Here is a 21,568-nt window from a genome sequence, read left to right as displayed (position 1 = left end):
TACCAACTGTTAAAATAAATGACTCAACTTTGAGAACACCCTGTATAGCACAGTATCAAAAATTGTGTATAAAAATGTGCCCTTGAAGCCCTCGTTTTTGAGATATAGTGTGAAAAAGCTATCAGATTAAATAGAATACAGGAATTAAGAGAGTAAGAAAATACCTTATAAAAAATATACAGGGTGTTTGTAAATAAGTGCAAATTATTTTAGGGAGTGGTTGACGAAGTTATTTTGTGAAAAAAAGTTCATATAGTTGGTCGAAATATGCTTCGTTTCCAAGATACACAGTGTTTAAATTTTAATTAATTTATTTTTATTAATTCTTTCAGAGTTTTAAAGATATTGACTCGAAAATTGAAAAATGCTTTGGAGGGATAAATGTGCATTTTTTGGGATGATCCGAATATTTTTACTTGCACCAGTGGCGTTCGTGCGAGAATGCCACCTTTTTTTATAAAAAAAAAATGGTATGCCACTAACTTTTTCCAGTTTTGATATTTTTTTAGAAATCTGCCATCACAATGAAATTGATCTCTTCAATTTGTTTCGTAGTATGCACCATTTTAGAGGAAAAAAATAAAACATATTTTATTGCAAGCTGTGTATTTTTAATTTCTATTGATACATTATCTAGTAGGTTGCTGTTAATATTTCTAAATAAAATGCAACCATCAAATTTCGAGTAAATATCTTGAAAACTGAAATAATTAACAAAAATAAATGAAAAATTAAAATTAAAACACTCTGTATCTCGGAAACGAAGCATATTTCAACTTATGTTTATATGAACTTTTTCACAAAATAACTTCGACAACCACCCCCTAAAATATTTTGCACTTACTTACAAACACCCTGTATATATATATATATATATATATATTGATTTATTAATATATTTAGATTTAATAACTGCAGAAGAAGTTCAAAAAAGCACTTCTCTAATGCCTTGTTAAAAAATTGTTAAGCAGTATAAATACATTTTTTATCCTATAGCTGAGCCACAGCCACTGAAAATATAACACTATTTTCAGGATTTAATTATCTTCGATCATTTTCAAGAAAAACGCATTTTTCAAGATATATGCATGACCATGTACTTACCATATTTACCCATTATGTATTTGATATGCGTCGTTCACTTGAAAAATGTACACTTTCTCACTTACGTTTTATATCTTTATTTCTGAATTTATAAGGCAAAATAAAACAATTAGCTGCATTGAATCCATTTTTATTAACACGGAAAAATAAATAAATTTTAAATTCAGTTACACTCGTAGTACTTCACAAACAGTTCGATTACAAATAGATTGGCTAGTACCAGGGTTTACTTCAATTCTTGCAAAAGTGCCAGCGACATAAGCTTTAGTTAAACGTTCAGGGTTAATAACCACACAGTCTTGAATATTCTGAAAGGTAAAAATATGAAAGAGCCGTTTATTGTTTGAAAATATAAAGAATGGTCTTAAATTGTCCGCACATATTTTCAGGAAAATCAGTTCAACTTGTTTTCTGAAATATCTTAAAGTTCTTGAACATTTCTATTTATCTTTTTAGACTCCGGGCATCTGGATACTAATTTATGCATATTCAAATGCCATATGTTATGTAAGGAGTAGTTTTAGAGGAATGACATTCACTGTGTTTATCTTCCTTTAAAAATGTTTTGATAAAAGTTTTTCTCTCAAAAAAATAAATACTATTATTTAATCGATAAGTACTATTATTTAATCAATCGATGTGATCGCATATGATTATTAAAATATACATTTCAGACAATTAATTACTATATAGACCAGGGCGGATCTGTTTTGAGGTGGATGCGAGAGGGAGCAAGCAAATTTTTTCTGGATTACCTTCAGTACAACTCACATAATAAAAGTGTAGATCTCTAGATCTGGGCGAGATCAGGAACATTTTTAAAATTGCAAAAATGTTTAAAATATTTTAAAAAATACCTATTTTATCCGAGTTTTTTACTTATATCTTGGAACCTATGCATTTTGGAAGAATATTGAAGAGGAATTTTTTGGTACAATCGTTACCGCAAGCTCGTACACATAATAGTGTCATAGGGCCTGAAAATGGCGGAAAAATTTGTTAGTGATAGTCAAACGAATGATTGCCATGACAAAGTGCAAAACTTTTTGAATGATGGTAAGTTCATTATTAGAAATGCAGTTATGAAATGATATTGATTATATTTTTCGCAATAGAATGTGAGCCCTATTCATCTGACTCGCTGATCCAACTTACCAAGCAAGTGATGATAATAAATTGGTTTCTTCAAATTCATATAATTCTCCGAATAAAGAAAATGTTTCACAAACTGATAAATCAAAAGCAGCAACAAGAAAATATTGCAGAGGACATTACCAGAAGAAACAAGAAGAGGAGAAATAACAACAAAGTAAAAAAGTGACAACTTACTGCAAGGATTGTGAGGGTTAACCAGATTACTGTTTAGATTGTTTCACTGCATGTCATAAATAATATGTTACTTATTCTTTTTCTAACACATACATGTAACATACTTACCTATATAATAAATGTCGTCTCATCCTAGAACATTAGTATAGTGTTTACTTAATTTTTCATAATCAAAAAGATATGAATCTCCAGAATTCAAACCTAGCAATGCTGAGACCTCTGTCAGGGCCACAGTGGTCATATCTATAAGCGAAAGTGCATAAATAAACGGCCATGCGGCCTACCAAGATTGTATTGAGATCAGTCATAGGTGACCGTCAGAGTGTCATGGGAAAGTTGTACGTCGGTCACTGGTGACCACCATGGCCGTTAACGTGTTAAGTAGACGGTTGGCCACCTCTGGTCTTTAGACCAGAATCTTTAGATTAACATTTTAAATAAGTTGTTTGAATAAAGTAACGATAGGATGAAATAGCAACCATCATTCTCTAAACCTACCCCTTATCAAGATATAAAATTTGACTAAATAAATATCCAAATAGATTAGTCTCCATATACTATGGTCATTTTTCATATTCCAACGAAGTAAATAACTGCATTTCGACTAGTAATCTCGTTGCCACATGCCTATCACGTGTGCACCGTGCTTGATCAATATTTACTTTATTATATGTAAAGTAACCATAGTTTAAGTCGATATTTAAAATATGAATTAAGATATCTCAGGAAATATTTAAGATGCCATGAAAAACAGATCAACATCTTTTTTTAAATGGGTATATCTCATCTATTTTCTGACTAAGGTTCTTTTAAAAACGTTCCCTTATTTTTTATTTGCTAGCCATTCTGAAAATATCGAGAGACAATTTATAACTACCCTTTATATGTTTTACCTTAATAAAGTGTCTCAAATTGGATGGAACTATTAAAATGTGAGGTTTACATTCCATAACGCCATATTGTTCAAAAAGCTCGTGGTCTATACAAATTCCATTATGGGGTGGATACAGTGGATAAAAACTGTGCTGATTTAAAAGATGAGAAGCTAATCTCCCCATTCGGTCAGAAGGAGCAGCAGGATTCTTATCTCTACAAAAAAGTTACAGGTATTCAAATAGTTTTTTTTTAGTTTTACTCACACTGAACTTAAAATTAAAAATAGAACTTCAATTAGCTCTGCAATAAAAAACAATGAAACATTTGCAATATAAAAAATAAAGAAACACACAAAGTGATATAAATTTAAATTCTGAAATTACAGGAATCTAAGTATTTTGTGGTATAACTTATAAGATTTTTTAATTTTTGACAGTGGCATCAGCCCAGTGCAGAGCCTTATTTTTTATGCAAATAAAAGTACATCACTGAATTTTTCCTAAAAAATAATAAATTTGATTGGTCCAAATCTATCACAATTTTCTGACTAATTTTCAAGAATTTGCACTAATTACTTGCTAATTGTTTTTATTTTAGGTGCTGCATGTATTTATGGATTTTAGTCCAGTCGATATCTGTTTTAAAAATAGATTGTATGGATGTTTCATATAGTAACGCTAATTTTTGTTGGAAATAGTTCTAAATATTATGTGAAATGATAATTGCGATATGCGCCCGCTGAAAAAGTTACACATAATTGTTTGTGCAAGAAAAAGAAAAAGAAAATTAAAGAGGCACATTTTTCTCCCTTCTTTCATGTATAACTCGGAGAATATTGTCCCCCCACTCCTCACTTTTTGACTCTGCTCGATTCGTATGAAATGTATCAATCTTTTTTGCATCAGAACAGTTAAAATACATTTCCGATTTAAACAAATTTTCATGTTATAAACTCTTTGCTTCAAACAATCAAAATCACTTTTGATTGTTATTGTACAGTACGTTTTTTTGCAGTAAACTCATTTCAACTTTGAGCTTTCATATCTCGATGACGATTCATAGTATCCACAAGATCAAAAGTGGATTTTGTTTGACAATCCTGCCTCTATTTGATCATATAATTACATTTGAAGAATATGCAAATACGGTAGCTCCAGCTCTAAATGTTTATAAGTATTTTTTAGTTTATTTTGAAAAAATTCTAATTAAATGGGAATTGATAGTTGAGACGCCAAAGTGAAAGAAAATTGAAAAATAAGTATAACTGTATTTTCTTAATTAACAATCGAATTGTGCGAAATCTACCCGGCCGATTTCGATGAAAAAATTTCTGCAATACTACCATTTATCATGAAGTACTCAGAACCAAACTTTTTGTATGGCTGCTCTAAAGTCAAGGTTCGAAATAAATTCATGAAAAAAACATCTTTTTTCATGAATTTCTTTTCGGTCTATACTGTATTGCAGCAACAATAATGCACATAGAAATTTCAGACCACTTTTATTTTGAAGAGAATCTTAAAATGAAACTTTTTTTCCTTTGACTATTTTCTTTAATGTTAATATTCTCCGAGTTATACATAAAAGAAGGGAGAAAAATGCGCCATTTACATTTTTTTTAATTTTCTTACCCTAACAATTATACACAACTTTTTCAGTGGGTGCATATCGCAATTACCATTTTACATAATATTTAGAACTATTTCCAACAAAAATTACCGTTACTATATAAAACATCCATCCCGAAACAGATACCGACTATTTATGTACATAAGTAAAACAGAAAACAATACGTATCTGCTAATGACAGTTGAAAATCAATTAATTGTCAATATGAAGCTTTTCATTAAAAATTTAAAAGGGCACACAATGAGGGATTTTCTATTTTTCTGTTACAAACAGTAACAAATTCAACAAAGTGGCCCAGTAAATTTTCTGATTTCTTTTTTGCCTCATTTATCTCACATTTGTATTGGTAACTACTATTATAAACCTAAGAGAAACCTTCAGACAAATTAATCCAATTTAGATATCCATCTAAATCTCCACAAAAAAAACACAATAACTCGTAAACAGTGCATGCTTTCAAAAACTAGGAAGACTTTTGACAATTTTCAACAGTATTATATAAATTTATAATTCTCGAACATTGGCTGCAGGCCACCAACCACAGTGATAAAACTAAAATTCTACCAATTAAACCACCATTTTTCATTTATTATAGATTTGTACCTCGAAAACTAAGCCTCCTGAAGAAAAGTTTATAGAACAAACTACACTTATTTTCCAACAAAGAATTAACTCCTATATTTTCAGAATTTAAACTGAAACTTATAGTTAAAAGAAAAATAATAAATATAAAAATAAATGACTTACTGATAAATCTCAAAATTACCAATGTGAAACAAAATATCAGTTGATGTAACACCAATTACTAATCCATTTATATTTATCATGCACGGATCGGGAAAAAATGTCAAATTATTATATTTATCTCTAACATTGTATGGAGGTGTAGGATACACAGGGTGATAATGAGCTTCCTTCTGCGAAGAAACAATAATTACTTGTGTATTAGTATCCCTTAGAGAGTTCATAATATTTTTTATGAGGTCCTCAAAAAAGGAATCCAAAGTTTGTGTAAGCCCTCCGTTGAGAATACTCTCATGGTTTCTTTCCAAAAAAGGACCAATTAATATGAGCACATGTGGTTTGTATTCGCAGACATATTTCAAAAGATCTTTCAAAGGTTCAAACATGAGACTGTTTTGTAAGGTGTAGGGACCCGAGGCAACCACAATTTGCAACTGATCTGAAAATTAAAAAAAAAATAAACTAGATATGCAATTAAGTTTTGTTGAAAAACTCTTTGCTGATGCAGGTGTTGAAGTTTGGAAAAGTGAAACTATTTTATTGACGTACCAAAATACTCAGACCTGACAGAATTTCAGTAGAAATCTGACATTCCTTTTTCAATCGACAACATAACATTTAGTTTTTATGAAAGAACCCCAAGAATGAAGGTTATGCGTCATTAGTTTTTCATATTTACATGAAATTTCAACCTCAACATGCTATATCTCGTAAACAAAGCATTTTTGACAAAATTCATTGTAAATTCTATTGGTAAACTATGGGGCAATGGTAACTGAATACACTGTATATAAGCATGAAGACTACTTAATTTTATAACTACTGTGGATAATTAAAAAAAATTAAAGGCTTCCATAGTGTGAGCTGCATTTGTTAACATGTATTCATAGGCAAGTATCGATAATTTTATAAACTCAAAATAATAAATCTTTAGGTATAGTATGTACCTATGCAATTAACAGATTTCCATCATAATCTAATTTTTGGTAGGTATTTTCTTTTTTTATTTGGCAAGGCAAAAAAAATACAATCATTATCGTTGTAATAAGTAAAACAAGGTCGACAAACCAATTATCTTAATTAAATCAATTATTTTAATTGAAAATTGGAGAGGGAAACTCTAAATTACGTAAAGTGAGACAGGTAAATTCGACACATAAGTTGAAAGAGAAAGACAGAAAATTGCGGTATTTCTCACAAATTACTGTTTAAGTTAATTAATTTCTACTTCAGTATTGATATACTGAATTCAGTGGTACATAACAACAATTACATAGTTATTTTTTGCTCCAAGTTGATGACAATTGCATTAAATTTCACCTTCCTCCAAGAAACCTGCTTAATTTCTAATAATTGTTTATAACCTCAAAATTAATGGATCAGCATAAATTTGTATCAATTATTAGACAGTTTCCTCAAATTTGGGAAAGAAATCATCCTAAATTTAGAGATAAGGATGCAAAAGATTGTGCCTGGGAAATGATAGGATCTAAAATGGGATGCACAGGTACTTAAAATATAAATATATTTTTAACTTACATACTTTTAACCAAATTAAAGTTAAATTAGTAAATTAACTAGACACACACTTAATAATGTAAAGAAATATAGTACTTACCTAAAATTAAAATTTAGTTAGGAAATTCAATATTCAAAATTTGTATTAATTTGGAAATTATTTGATTATTCACTAATAATACAAAATAAATATAGTATGTATTGAAATAACTGGAACAATAATTGAATTTCTCAAATATTTTTCTTGGAGGATCATCATCTATTTCTATGTAAATTTGAAAAGTACTTAACACAATTTACAAATCCAATTAAAATATCGAATAAGTACCTACATTTTTTTTATTGCAGTCATAAAATTGGTAATAAATGCAGAAATAATGGAATAGTTTTAAATACTTTATTAATAGAAGTTTTTGAAAAAATATTTGAAGTGTGCTTCTTTAATTTTAGATTGTGTTAAAAGGAAAATTCCAACATAAAAAACAGCCTGTATATTTTTTTCTGTATAAGTTGTCTATTATTTTAGGAGATATTTGCAAAGAAACATTTAAATCTATTAGAGAAAAATATATAAGGGAAAGGGAAAAGTCTGCACAGTACGCTAAAAACTACCATGAATGGGAGCTGTTATCAGAACTAACATTTTTAGATCCAAACATTGTTCCTAGAAAACAGTCCACAAATAACGATGAAGATATGCAAAAAGCGGAAGAATTATGTTCACAGATTAATTTTGACGCATCTTTCATATCTGTTAATCAGACAGATTTTGATAAAGCTCTAATAGAATTAGTTAGAAAAACCACCCCAATATGGGACAGAAACTGCAACACTTATCCAAACAAGCAGTTAAAGAACCAGTTATGGCAAAACATAGCTTCCAAATTAAAACGGGATATAAACCTATGTATGCTGCGATGGAAAGCCCTGAGAGAAAAATATATTAGGCAGAAAACAAAATATCAACAAGAAGGAGATGTAAAATGGGAACTTCTTGATGAAATGGGCTTTTTGGGTTAGTTTTCCATAAATATTAATACAAAACAACTTACTTTTGTAATGTATTTATATTTTTTAGATAAAGTAATCCAGTATAGAAAAAAACAATCAGACAGTAACACTGATCAAAAACGGAGTACATGTGTAAATTTCTATCCTAAAGAACGAAAACAAAATGAGTCGTCTCAAGACAGCAATAGCAGTTTTTCTCAAAACGCATACTGCTGTGAAATGGAAGATGACACTTTAATGAACGATTCCTCAAACGACTACCATGCAATAATTAAACAGGAGTGTACGGTATTACAAAAAGCTGACAGTTCATTTCATTCAGAAAATAATGGAGCTTCCCGAAAAAGATGCATTAGTGTCAACAGCGAAGCATCAGCAGAAAAATTATCTAAAAATGAAGATACTGAAATAAAAGAAAAATCTCCTGAACAGCTTTTTGGAGATTTAGTAGCAGTTTTGTTAAGCAAAAAACCAGAGAAATATCGAAATATATATATGATTGAAATTATGCAGGTGTTGTCTAAATGAATGAAATTTTGTAAATAAAATTTTATTTTAAAATTTTATTGCAGTCATAAAAATGGAGAGGATACTCCTCCACATAACTCATATTAATTATATTCATATTTGGATAATACAATTCATTACATTAAATGTTCACAATGTGTATGTTTTTTCTAATAAATATGTGTTCATGTTTTTTTTAATAAAAAAGAATCAACTTATACACTTTCCTTATTATGGGTTTATTCTTCAGCAACAATACTAACAGATTTTTGTTGGTAAAAAATCAAGGCTAACATGATTAGTTTTCAAAATATTCGAGAAAAACGGAAATTTTGGAAATCCGTTTTTGTTTCATTTCAACCTTGTTTGAGGTGATATTGAAATAAGAAAAACACTGTCTTTCAGAGTAAATCATAGTTGTGAAAGTGATTTACAATGTGTAATTAATGATTGGAAGGTGGCCCTTGATGCAGGTAAAGTTAATGCTATTATTTTTTTGGATCTAAAGAGGGCATTTGAGACCATAGATTAAAGATTATAGAATTAAAGTTACTGGGTTTTAATGGTACAGTTTTGAAATGGTTACAAGATTATTTGTATAATAGGAGGCAGAAAGTAGTATATGATCAGTTTGTATCAAATGAATTAAATATTGATGTTGGAGTACCGCAAGGAAGTCCTTGGACCCCTGTTATTTGTTTAATACTTAAATGACATTTCGCTTGTATTAGGGAAAGTTAAATATCACTTATTTGCCGATGACACAACCATCTATGTATCAGACACATGTGTAGAAGACCTAGTTGTAAAAATGAATGGGATACTTAACAATGTAAAAGACTGGATGGAAATTAATAAGTTAAAATTAAATGTTTCAAAAACAAAAGGAATGATACTAGGTAGTCATATAGACATATTCTATAGTAATGAATTAAAATTTGAACTAAATGGGGAGACAGTAGAAGTAGTAGATGAAATTAAGTATCTTGGTGTTATAATAGACAGGTTAAAATTTAATAACAACATAAATTATATTTGTAAGAAAATTGCTAAGAAAATAGGAATTCTTAAAAGGGTTAGTTGGTATTTAACAATAAAAACTAGAAAATTAGTATTCAATACCATAATATTACCTCACTTTTGTTACTGTAGTACTGTACCATACTTAAGTAATAGGGGTGCAATTGCACAATTACAGAAATTAAATAATTGGGCTATGAGGGTGATTTTAGGATGCAACAGATATACAAGAGTTGAGGATATATTGGGTATTTTGAAGTGGATGTATATAGACAAGATTTTAGAGTTTAATGTATTAGTTTTTATTCATAAAATTACATTGGGGAACGAACCACAATACTTGAAAAAAATATTGGAAACTTTTGATAATATCCACAATTATAGTACAGAAGGGAAACACAAGTTTATCTTGCAAAAACTGCATACAGCAGCTGGACAAAATTCCATTTTTTTAAAGGGTATTAGTAAATATAACAGTTTAAGTCGGGATGTAAAAAATGCTTGAAATATAGCATGTTTTAAAAATATGTTAAGAAATTCTTATATGTAAATATAGTCTTTAAGTGTGTATTCAAATATGTATGTAGTGTGTAAAACAAATTTTTGATGTTATTTAGTAAGTTTTAAGTGAGACAGTGTATATAAATAGCAAAGTGCTAAATAAACTGCTATTACTATTACTTTCTCATGGCCACTTTTTTCCCTCTATCGAATGGCATAATCAATTTTTATATGTAATATTTCGTCTCTCCAGGACCATCATCAACTTAATTTTTTTAAATACGACCCTAGAAATTTTATTACATTTTTTGCAATCCTTCATGATCTTTAATATTGTACTGTCTCAGCCCGAACCAGATTCAGACGTTTTGTCTCGAAAAATTCATCTTCAGTATATTCATTCCAAATTTATCTAAATTTTTTATTTAGATTTCTTTGTTTATCGAATTACCGTACACTGTAAGTGTCGTTAGACCCTGTGAAATCCATCTAGTTATTAAACTATTACCACCACGCATTAAAATAAAAAATTACAGTTTTATTCCTGTGTCCATAGTTATTTCTAGGTTTCTTGAGTGCTCAAAATTCAAACAAATTCCGATCTATTTTTTTCCAGAATATTCATACAAATACATCTGACATGCTCTTTCACAGTTGCGGTTACAGGTATAATAAATTCCGATAATATTACGCTGATATTCATTTTCAACCATTGCCAAAACGAAAATGTTTTTGAACATTACTGAAATTTTTTAAAGAATAATATTCAGTTGGCGTTTTGGTTCATATGCATTTTTAAGAATTTGTCATAATAAAATTAAAATTGTAATGTTTTAATTTTGACGCAACAACTTATTGATGACCGAGTGATGGTAATAGTTAATAATAATAAATGTGTTATTGTAACGTGTGTTGGTAATAGTTTAAATAACTAGATGGATTTCACAGGGTGTAAGTAATGACACTTACAGTGTACGATAATTCAATAAACAAAGAAAAAAATAAAAAATTTAGATAAAAAAGTGTTCTTTTTTCAATATCACCTCAAACAAAGCTGAAATGAAACAAAAACGGATTTCCAAAATTTCGTTTTTTTTTCAAATATTTCGAAAACTAATCATGTTAACCTTGATTTTTTAGAGGCATAATGTTGGTCCCCTGATTACGCAACTTTGCCCCCATTTAAGCTACTTCGTACCTCTTACTGTTTCCGAGATCCCTGTAGTGAGAAGCGAATTTGTAACACCCTGTATTTCGGTGAATATTCCAATACCGTTTTTTTTTTAGTATTACAAATATCTTAAAGGCTATTTTTGGCAATAAAGAATTATTAAAAAGAAAATAAATCTTTCATTATTTTTTACTTTTAGAGGCACCATATTTCTAATTTTGCAACTTGAATATAGACCTTTTTTAAACTACGAGGCATATCTATAAAGTAAGAATATACAATTTTTAAAAATCGAAATGGCAGAATATTTATGAAAAATTGACATATTCAGAAAGGTACATCAAACACTATTTTTCGAAGTAGTCACCTTCAACCTCAATGCACTTTGGAGCCAAGGGATGAGCTTTCTGATACCTTCGTCAAAAAATTTCCCGCCACCTTTCGGGCCCATTGATTCACAGCACTGTGAACCTCATAGTTGGTAGATAACCTTTTTCTATCCCTAAACATCTTCAAAGAAGAGATGAAAAGCAGAAGATGCCTGGTCAAGGCTGTAAGCGGGGTTGGTGATGTTCCAACCGAATGAATCCAGGAGCTGCTCTGTGGCGTTGCCTGTGTGGAGACGTGCATTGTCATGGAACAAGAACACTTCCTTCGTTAACATTCCCCTTCTTTTGTTCTGTATCACCCTCCATAGTGTTTTCAGGGTTTCATAGTACCGTGCAGCATTAATTGTTTCTCCCTGGGGCAAAAAGTCAATAAGGAATCCTTCCACGGTCGCAAATCACAGTTGCTATGATTTTTCACCTTTGTTCATCATGAATATTCGTTCTGCCAGCTTTATGCTCACGACACCACTTCTACATTTTAGTACGATTTTTTCCTTTACAAAGAGAAACTTCACAGTTTGCGGAATTTGGAATGGCGGCACGCCACTACAACAACAGTTCTCAACTCGTAAATAAGCGTGCGTTATTCCCAACACCTTGGCCTTGAATTCAGTGTTACCGACTTTGTCGAAAACAAAAACCACAGAACATCAGGGTCTCAATACTTTTACTTTGTGGATATATGTACCTCATATATGAAACGTAAAAACTTTTGATCATTCTTGTTAGTTGTAATGATGCAAGACACATAAATAATACAATAAAAAAGTTTAACACTACTGAATCGATTATTTTCATTGATTGAAATTCATTACTATTATATTATGTCATTTTGAAATGAAGATAAAGAACAATACATATAATTATTCCTAGATAATTGTTTCCAAGTTTTTTTTATCAAAATCTTAACAGAAAACAGACATTGTTCATAACAATGGGAAAGTAATTGATTCTTAAATTGTATTGTTATTTTTCACCATCTTTAAAAGTGCTACAATAGGCAATTTTTACTTTTTCATAACATTTCTTGAAAACTAATGTTCTTCATTTTAACTTCAATCTGAAATAAAAAATTTTCCACAAGCTACATCTGAACATTGCAAGTGATATTGTAATACAGAAGACAATGTGTTTATAAGAAAGGACTTGCAAAACATAGTAGAACTAATTTATAAAGTGAGTGGGATTGATATTAGGTTGGAACTCAATTTAATAAAAATCTTAAAAAAAAACTGGTAGATTTCATTTACTTAAATTTAATATAATTCAGAAACTTATGTTTAATGGGTAAAATTTACATTAAAAAACTTATTGCTTGCTTCTGAATTCTATTTTACAAAACAGTGGGGTTATTATTCTCACTATAATCCTTGATATAACCCAGAAAAATGTTTCCAGGCATATTGAAAATAAAAAAAGAAAATTTATACTCAGATGAGGACAATTGCTTTAATTACAGGATGTTAAATTTATTTATTTTACACATTTTCTTAAACGCTGGAGTTTTGTACACAAAAAGTCACACTATTGGTAAGGCAATGGTATAAAAATGTTGAAATATAAGGATTTCCTTAATTTTTCGCAATAAAAGATTACGGAAAACATGGTCACCCATGTAGACATCGGAATGTATCTTTTCCGTTTGTCAACAATTTTGTAAAAAATACTTACAATCAGTAATTAAAATTAATTCATATCTTAGTAGTTTCGTAAAAAGCATTCTGTGGAGTGTGATTATAGACGATTTTCTGTATATTCAGGCATGTAAACTTCAGGAAATATAATGAATAACATAAGAGGTAAAAACATGTTTTTTTTTCTTATTTTGAATGTATTGTCAGCTTATGAACTGTCTCACACCCTGGAGAAAACTTGTATAACTAGTACAGTGAAGAGATATCGTTTCTAACTTGCTTAGTTTTTCTGAAACCTTCGTCAAAAGACTGCTATACAAATTCACTGAAAATTACATATAAAATGCTCCCCCTTAAGATTCATTCATTACTTTTTTTGAGGAGTAACAAAATGTGCTGTTTTTTTATTATGACTCTTTCTTTGAGAAGACGACCAATTTCATTCTTTGACTTTTTGGTCTACTAAGTACAGTTGTATATTTAGCTGTTTGGATGATATTGATCAAAATTTTTAAATAAAACTAATAGTTTATATGATTAATCTAATACCAACCAATTTACCAAGGAATCAAATGAAAGTAACTAAAGGGATAATAAAACTTCACAGCGTGCCTGAAGAATATTGCATCAATATTCATGAAAACATATTTTTCCAAACATGCAGAAAATTAATACTGATTTAATTAGGTACTTACCATTTACAATGGGAGGTTCCATTGGCAAAAGTAACAGAGAATCAGTAAATACATTATCTGTAATGAAAGTACTTGAATTAGGATTGTTACCCTGTACAACGGCAACTTGCCCAGGAAATAGAGAAAATTTTGAAACCTTGTTCAAATTTAAATTAATGGTGTTTCCCATATTAGTTTCCAAAGAACCCTCCAGTAATATTGATTGAGTATTAATTTTACCATCTGAATCTGAAACTATTCTTCCGTATGTCACCATGTCTCCCTAGAAGAAAATTATTTACTTAGTGTATGATATCAATATATTTAAAATATATATTTTTAAATGTACTGAAATACTTCCATAAAAAGTATACATATGCCAACATTAATATAAATTATAAGCATATATTTTGTTTTAGTTTGAAATAATTATTTTAGTACATTTCCAAAACAAGTATTAAATTACCAAATTACCAAATAACTTTTTAGAGTCCCTTCTGTTAGAGTTAAGTTATGCTTGTTTAAAATGGCATGCCCCAGCGACTGTGTCATATTATTTAGGCACTTAGCCTTTTTCCCCATAATCTCGTACATATATTTAAAATTGGTACTCAGGAATTGTCCCTCGTTGATATTTTTAATCGTTATAAGACAGTTGTTCTCCCTTTTATAGTTTGCTGATGGTGCCCCATAGTAACACTGCACTGATCTTGAATCTGACCTTTTAGTGTATTTTTCAGATTGGGACCTAAAACAAATCATACCTCAACCACTATCCATTTTTAACTGTATCCTGATATAAAAAAAAATGTAATGAAAGTTTCCCACTATAGCTACTACAGCTTTGGTAATATTAATACTACTGAATTTGTTAAATTTGCGTTCAATTTGTAGCGTGCTTTAATAATAAATATTAAATCTCAGCCATACCATTTTGATGTTTTTTTTTTAAATTGGTGATTGGTGATTCTTGTAAATGTTAAATCTCTCCGAAATAAACAACAAAATATAGTTTTGTCCATTTGTTCAAGTATAAAAACCTGTCTTTTGTATTACTTAATACATTTCTATGACAAAAAGAGTAATTATGGACCACAAAATTTCAAACTTTTCTATCACGAATATTTACATTTCTTTTAAATGAAACCCCTAATAAAATCCAATTTCCATCCAATTTTTTTTAAATAATTTGTATTTTTTGTTGCAATTTCCATGTTAAAAAATCGATGTCACGCAGCAATGAAATTTTGAAAACAAAAATAGATTTTGAAAATGATACGCGATCATCGTTTAACATAAAATTTATTTAAATATTAGAACATTTGCAAGAATGTGCAAATAAATTTTTTACCAAAATAAAATCATATTCTATCTGGTCTATCTGGCAGCTTGTCATTTTCGATTCTTCAAAACTTACGTCCTAGTGGGTGATGAATAAATTAAATTTTTTTAATCCCCACAAGAAAAAGTTAGATGCTCTTAAATCATGTGTACAGTTAATGGCCCTCCTCCAATGAATTTATATAAAAAATGTTGATTTAAAGTTGTATTTTTTATTATTTTGGATTGGAAACAGGTTATTGTGTAGTATCTAGTATTTCCTATAGCAGAAAAAATAAATTATGAAAAACCCCAAATATATCACAAATCATAAGGAAAGATCCTCGCACACCTTACTGAAATCGAAAGAAAATTAAGTTTTGCAACTGTATCAAATTTAACATAGCATTCAATTAAAAAAAATAACAGATTCTCCAAAACTCGCAACTTCTAACACGCGTAATTACTACTGCTCTATTTAGAATGTATACAATAATTCAGAAAATTGTTTTTTTTTTCATTCTAGAAGGAATGATGAAAACCCTAGTTTATGATATTTAGTTTCGGAAATGTCTTATATTTGTAAAGATGCTGCAAAAGCCAATTAATAAAAAAACATCAAATAACTCCAAAACAGTATGTTTTAGATGCGCTAATATAGTGTTGGTACAGACTTTAGGGCACTGTTTTGTATTATTGATACTATTAGAGTTATGAAAGAATCTGTCTTAAGTGGAATACCCAATAAGGGTAAATTTGGAGAATGTAAATTAAAAATTGGAGAGTATTTATATGTAAACATATACCTACCAAGCAAACCATTAATGTACAATGATTTTTTAATAATTTTTAGTTAGATACTTTTAGTTGGTTACTTAAATAAATTGATCAAGAAATTAGCCAACTTTATTGACTGTGAAATATTAAGAAGTATGTAAACCTACCATCAATTATTGAGTCTCATCTTTCAATGGCAAGTGATTAAAAAAATCAGACAAATAATACTTTTTAACTTCATTTGTTTTTTTATCTATCATTTGGGAACTACTTTTTCTTGACTTTTAAATTTTTTTTTAAAGATTTATATACTGTTCCCATTAATGAGTAATGAATTAATTATCAAATTACTAACTTTCACAACTTAAGAGCAGAATCCAAAAAATGTATGAGTAATAAAGCTATAAAAAAAGGAATAATACTGAAGGAAAAACAAGTTATGGTCTACATTAATCTGAAAGGTGATTTATTGAACTTATTTATGAATCATTAACACTGTTCTGATCTTCAACTTTTTAAAGAATGGGTAAGTATATTATCTGATTTTATTTAAAAAACTTAATATTTGTTTTACTTACACTGAAAGACTTTTGCTGTAAGAATCGTTGGAGGTAACATTTTCAATTACAAAATTTGATTCTTTGTTTATCTGTACTGTAACTTGATGGTCCTGTTTTCGGGCACTCTGCAACAATGCAAAAAGTATTTTTTATGGTATTATGGCACTTTGAAAAGTTTTGCAAACTTATTATTAATTGAAGGAAAAACTTAAAGCAAAAACATTATTCGTCAAATGCTTTTCTCAAGTGGTAAAATTTTTATATTGAATATGAATTATGTAGTTATGAATTTGAAGAATTACAAACATTTTTTTATAAATTCGCAATGGATATTTTCATTTTTTATGTAAAAAAAGACATCTAACACCGACACAAATAAAAAAATTAGCTAAAATGTGTGCATATATCATTAAACATGCTGCTTGCAGGGCACTTTACTGAATAGGTGGGACAATTTTCTGTTGCAATCGTCATTTCCTTCCTTTAAAAAAATTTATTTTATTTTCTAATAGGAGAGTATTAAAATAAAAAAATACGTATCATTTTAGTAATAAAAATGTTTGTTTTTTCCGGAACATATAGAAATAGAAGTTTTATTGAAATAGTATGTAGTTTCTAATAATGCACGATACTAATTTTTCCTCGGTAATATGAATATATTAAACATAGACCTAAAAGTTTCTAGTTAATGTATTTGTAAAGAAATCTTTTATATGGTGATACAAAAATGTTTATTGGGCTGCACTTCAATCAACATCTGAGCCTTACTGATGTTCCTTTAAGTTTATTTTTTTAATTCTGTATCAAAATAATTTTGAAAAGTAAATGTTACAATTGGACATACTTATGATCGTTACATTATGTAGATAGCTTTTAAACGAAAAATTTGAATCAAGTTTATTTGCTATTGAAAAATTCTGAATGAAAACCTGATGCTTAAAATATTTAAGTTAATAGATATTTAATGACCTGTAATAAATCTAAGAACTACTGAAATGAAACAAATTGGAGAATTGTATTCGTTTAATAGAAAGTAAAATTATTTCCGACTGCTAATTTTCCAATGTATAATAATTGCTCAAATAAAAGAAATAAGCAAATATCTTCCTTAGAACCAGTAAAAAAAAACAAATTATTACATACATTAGACTATTAAAAATGAGTTATTGCAAATTAAAAAAAAAAACAGGCAGCTGCTGTAGGAGCCCCTATAGACGAGTATGGATCTAGTCACGAATTAAAAAGTACGTGGACTAGAACCCACACGCGCCAACACAGGGTTCTATATTTTTTACGTTAAATAGTAAAATTCTTCTTGAAGAAATATGTGAATATTTTTTAATGAGTGTGGATCTAGTCACGAATGCAAAAAAAACGTGAGACTAGGCCCCCACCCATTAAAAACAATTCACATCGGTGCAACACCACCCTAGACTGCTGAAAAAACTTCACACAAATCACTGACGCTAGAATCCAAAACCGCCGAACAAACAAAAAAAGAAATTGATATCGCTGCGAGAAAAAGCAAGAAATCTGATAAATCATAAGCAGTAATAATAACAGTTAAAACGATAAGTAATTTGCTAGGGTAACAACAGAGGTTAATGAAATTTAACCTTGTAAATAATTTCGTCTACAAACAAAGTACAAACAAAAATCTCAGTTAAAGGTTGTTTACACTACTTTGTTCCTTCCAAAACAAGAGAACTAGTTATATCCCGCACCGCACAAATGGTAGGCCGAGAAATACAATCAACAGGTTGCAAAAATGCCGGCGTTTATTTTTGCATGAAATCATTATATTATAGATAAATATAACTCGAACACATCACTAACAAAAGCCAAGCGTCTTCTCCAGATTTAACAATGGCCGCTGAAGGATAAAATAGCCTTGAAAAGTTTCTGAGAAAACTTTTAAGTCGTTTGCGCAAGTCCGGAATACCGACTAACGTGCGAGCCTGCTATCTTTCTCACCCACCAGATGATCAAATACGAAAACAAGAGATGGTAAACATTTATTAATGATCATTCAAGCGAGACGAGAAAGGCAGAAAAAATGGTGGTAAAACTTTTGTAAATCATAAAGCCAACGTTCGTAACGTTCGTTTTTGACCGCAGGCGATATTTAAAATATTTTTTGTAGTACTCACCTTCGGTGTTGTTGCTGTATATGAACTGACCATGGAACTGACTTCCCTATGGAGTTATTAAGGAAAATAAAAACGTAACTAATTATACTTTTGTTTCTAAACTCATTTTTTTTATACTAACAAAAAGGATACGTATCTTCCCCTACTATTTTGGGTGCAAATTTTGGAGTGGTAACAGATTTTTTATAAAAAAGTTGATCTTTATTCTTCAGGAACTCTTTTCTCTCTAATTTCTCTAAATAATCTACAGTAGGAGCGGCTCCATTTAAATGTGAAGCAGTGTAAGCGTACCATTGATCACAAAAATCTTCAGCTTCAATATTGTATTTTAAACACATTTCTAGGCCTATATTAACCATAGTAAGTATATAAAAGGTATAAGGATGTTAATAACCTTAAAAGTTAAAAAACGGTTTACTTACATTTTTCCAACACTACATCACTTGTTACTATATTTAATTCTTGAAAACATGTTGCTATTTCATTCTTTGTAACCATTTTCATTAAAAATTGCCAAAATTGTCCACAATTATTGAGTGGAACCACACAACACAATGAACAGGTTAAAGATTTGGCGGGAAATGCTCGAAATGGTGAGAGTGAAAATTTCAATGCAGCAACATAATTCAAACAGTAGGTACCACAGGTAGAAAACGCGTGGAACTATAAAAATAAGCCATTTTATACGTAGCAGAAGTACAACCCATATCTATAATGACGTAAAAAATGGAGTCGTGAAGGATTCAAATTTCAATAGTCCTGTCCTAAAATAATCTAAAAGTACCTGTTATAAAAATTAAACTTAAATATTTAATGTTTGTTATTAGATAACAAATCTAGAAATAAATCTGTATAGATATCACTAACAAAAAAGCGTTTTAGAAAGTACTGTAAATTTACATCGACAATTATTGATAATAATATGTTGCTTAATGTTTACAGAAGCTATATATTTTCTGGAATATATATTGTCTGCGTGAGGCCCGTGTCAGATTATTAAATTTAATGTGATCAGAATATTTTGTTGAGATCTAAATTAACTTTCATGATATCACAAGTAACAATCAGGCCCGGATCCAGAGACTGGTTTTGGGGGTGGCGCAAAGTACTTCTTTATCATTATTATTATTATTATTATTATTATTATTATTATTGTTGTTGTTGTTGTTGTTGTTATTTTTTTGATGACGTAAGGTGTAGGTTAGGAAGGGGGACTTGCATTAATATCGACTAACTGCCTGTTGTCATTTGGAGAAATTGAAGATCTTTAAAAAATGTTGTGCTTTGGGGGTGGCGATCGCCACATCGCCACCCCCTCTGGATCCGGGCCTGGTAACAATAGTACATTGTGTAACGAGTGAGGAAAAGTTGCCAATAGCGCCACGCGGGCTCAGTTGATTGACGCATGAGCCCCGCGCAATCTATGTATGTACTTACTTGTTTTTATTTTTGTTTACACAAATATTTTGTAAAAATACATTTTTTTTAAAAACCTTATTGTAGTAAATAAAAAATATTGGATTTCCAACAAAAACTGCACGGTTAAAATATTGAAAAGTATCTTGAATTACGAACCGATATATTTTTTTACTAATTTTTACTCTTGCTGAACTGAAAAAGAAAATAAAAATAGCTAATAATGGTACACAAGTTACTTATAAAGATGGTTATAACCCATTTTTAACATCATGTTATCCCTATGAATTATGCAATGATTTTATTTTTTTAATTATTTAAGAATTTTTTATCGCGAATAACCTCAATAAAGTTCAGAAATCTCAACAGAACATCTAGTAAGCTTATATGGCCCCAGCTTTGAATTAATCTCTAATCTGGGCTATGGCTATATGAGTAACTAAAATATTAGACTTAAAGCAAAAGACACTAAAGTGTACGTTACGCTTGGATGTAAACGTAAAAATCATGCAACGTTATAGAATTAGAAAGCCGTCTTAAAGAATCCTTCAAGACGTAGACGTAGACGTACGTACATACGTGTGACGTAATAAGCGTAAACATACACAAAATTACCACTGCGCATGAGCACATGTCAATTTCTGCGTTTACGTATGGCACTGCTTTAAGATGGCCAATTATTGGTTGGTTTATGAAAAAGTATTAGTCCTAACTTAGCCGTAACTTAACCTTCCCAGACAGCACCATATATTCTGAGAATATTCTCTAAACCTTCTAAAAAGATTATATATATTCTGAATAAACGTAGAATATTCATAGAATATTAATATGCTTATAAAATATTCGTAGATGATCCCTTTTTCAATATACATATGATATTCTCCATAGATATGCTAATAATAATATCTCAGGAATATTCTTCAACTAATATTCCTAATACATTATCAACAGGATATACGTACTTTAAAAAAACTGTAATTTTTATTTAATAGCCAATAAAACTGAATACCTATTCTAATTTAAGAATTTGGAGGCCCTATTTAAATTAAATTTGCGCTTATTCCAATTTTATGCAAAAAGTTGAAAATTAATCGCCATTATTCCATGGCTAGAAATTGGCCTCAATGATTTGGGATCGAGGCGCCATTATTCTATGGCTAGAAATTGGCCTCAATGATTTGGGATCGAGGGGGATTATCCCTCTTTATCCTGCCTCATCTCGTGTAGGCCTGGACAGC

General features: G+C 29.7%; 2 protein-coding genes across 3 annotated transcripts; one reads left to right on the top strand and one right to left on the bottom strand.

The window, feature by feature from the left end:
• Positions 1 to 1,218: 1,218 nt before the first annotated feature.
• On the bottom strand, positions 1,219 to 19,477 carry LOC108906331 (DNA polymerase alpha subunit B). The gene is made up of 9 exons (XM_018709561.1): positions 19,337 to 19,477; positions 19,047 to 19,260; positions 18,915 to 18,960; positions 16,783 to 16,889; positions 14,582 to 14,855; positions 14,129 to 14,390; positions 5,686 to 6,121; positions 3,327 to 3,522; positions 1,219 to 1,412 (listed from the first exon to the last, which is right to left on the bottom strand). Exons 1-9 carry the CDS (start codon positions 19,416 to 19,418, stop codon positions 1,272 to 1,274), a joined length of 1,758 nt encoding a protein of 585 aa, XP_018565077.1. The 5' UTR covers positions 19,419 to 19,477; the 3' UTR covers positions 1,219 to 1,271.
• LOC108906332 lies at positions 6,865 to 8,891 on the top strand. 2 transcript variants are annotated; one of them, XM_018709563.1, is made up of 3 exons: positions 6,865 to 7,189; positions 7,850 to 8,215; positions 8,279 to 8,891. In XM_018709563.1, the coding sequence occupies exons 1-3, from the start codon at positions 7,057 to 7,059 to the stop codon at positions 8,737 to 8,739; spliced, it is 960 nt and encodes a 319-aa protein (XP_018565079.1). In that variant the 5' UTR covers positions 6,865 to 7,056; the 3' UTR covers positions 8,740 to 8,891. The 2 variants fall into 2 exon arrangements, with proteins under 2 accessions (XP_018565079.1, XP_018565078.1); XM_018709562.1 differs by having other exon boundaries at positions 7,727 to 8,215.
• Positions 19,478 to 21,568: the final 2,091 nt, after the last annotated feature.

Source organism: Anoplophora glabripennis, unplaced genomic scaffold (genome assembly GCF_000390285.2).
Source record: "Anoplophora glabripennis isolate ALB-LARVAE unplaced genomic scaffold, Agla_2.0 scaffold142, whole genome shotgun sequence".
NCBI classification, from domain to species: Eukaryota; Metazoa; Arthropoda; class Insecta; order Coleoptera; family Cerambycidae; genus Anoplophora; species Anoplophora glabripennis.
This window is presented reverse-complemented; position numbering and strand designations above follow the sequence as displayed.

Excerpts from the sequence above, each read along its gene's own strand:
- LOC108906331 (XM_018709561.1), bottom strand. The coding sequence starts at position 19,418 with ATGAAAATGGTTACAAAGAATGAAATAGCAACATGTTTTCAAGAATTA. Across the intron at positions 6,122-14,128 it reads GGAACCTCCCATTGTAAATG|ATCAGTTGCAAATTGTGGTT; the intron begins GTAAGTACCTAA and ends TTTAATTTTCAG. Across the intron at positions 1,413-3,326 it reads ATTTGAGACACTTTATTAAG|AATATTCAAGACTGTGTGGT; the intron begins GTAAAACATATA and ends TTTACCTTTCAG.
- LOC108906332 (XM_018709562.1), top strand. The coding sequence starts at position 7,057 with ATGGATCAGCATAAATTTGTATCAATTATTAGACAGTTTCCTCAAATT. Across the intron at positions 7,190-7,726 it reads ATCTAAAATGGGATGCACAG|GAGATATTTGCAAAGAAACA; the intron begins GTACTTAAAATA and ends CTATTATTTTAG. Across the intron at positions 8,216-8,278 it reads TGATGAAATGGGCTTTTTGG|ATAAAGTAATCCAGTATAGA; the intron begins GTTAGTTTTCCA and ends TATATTTTTTAG.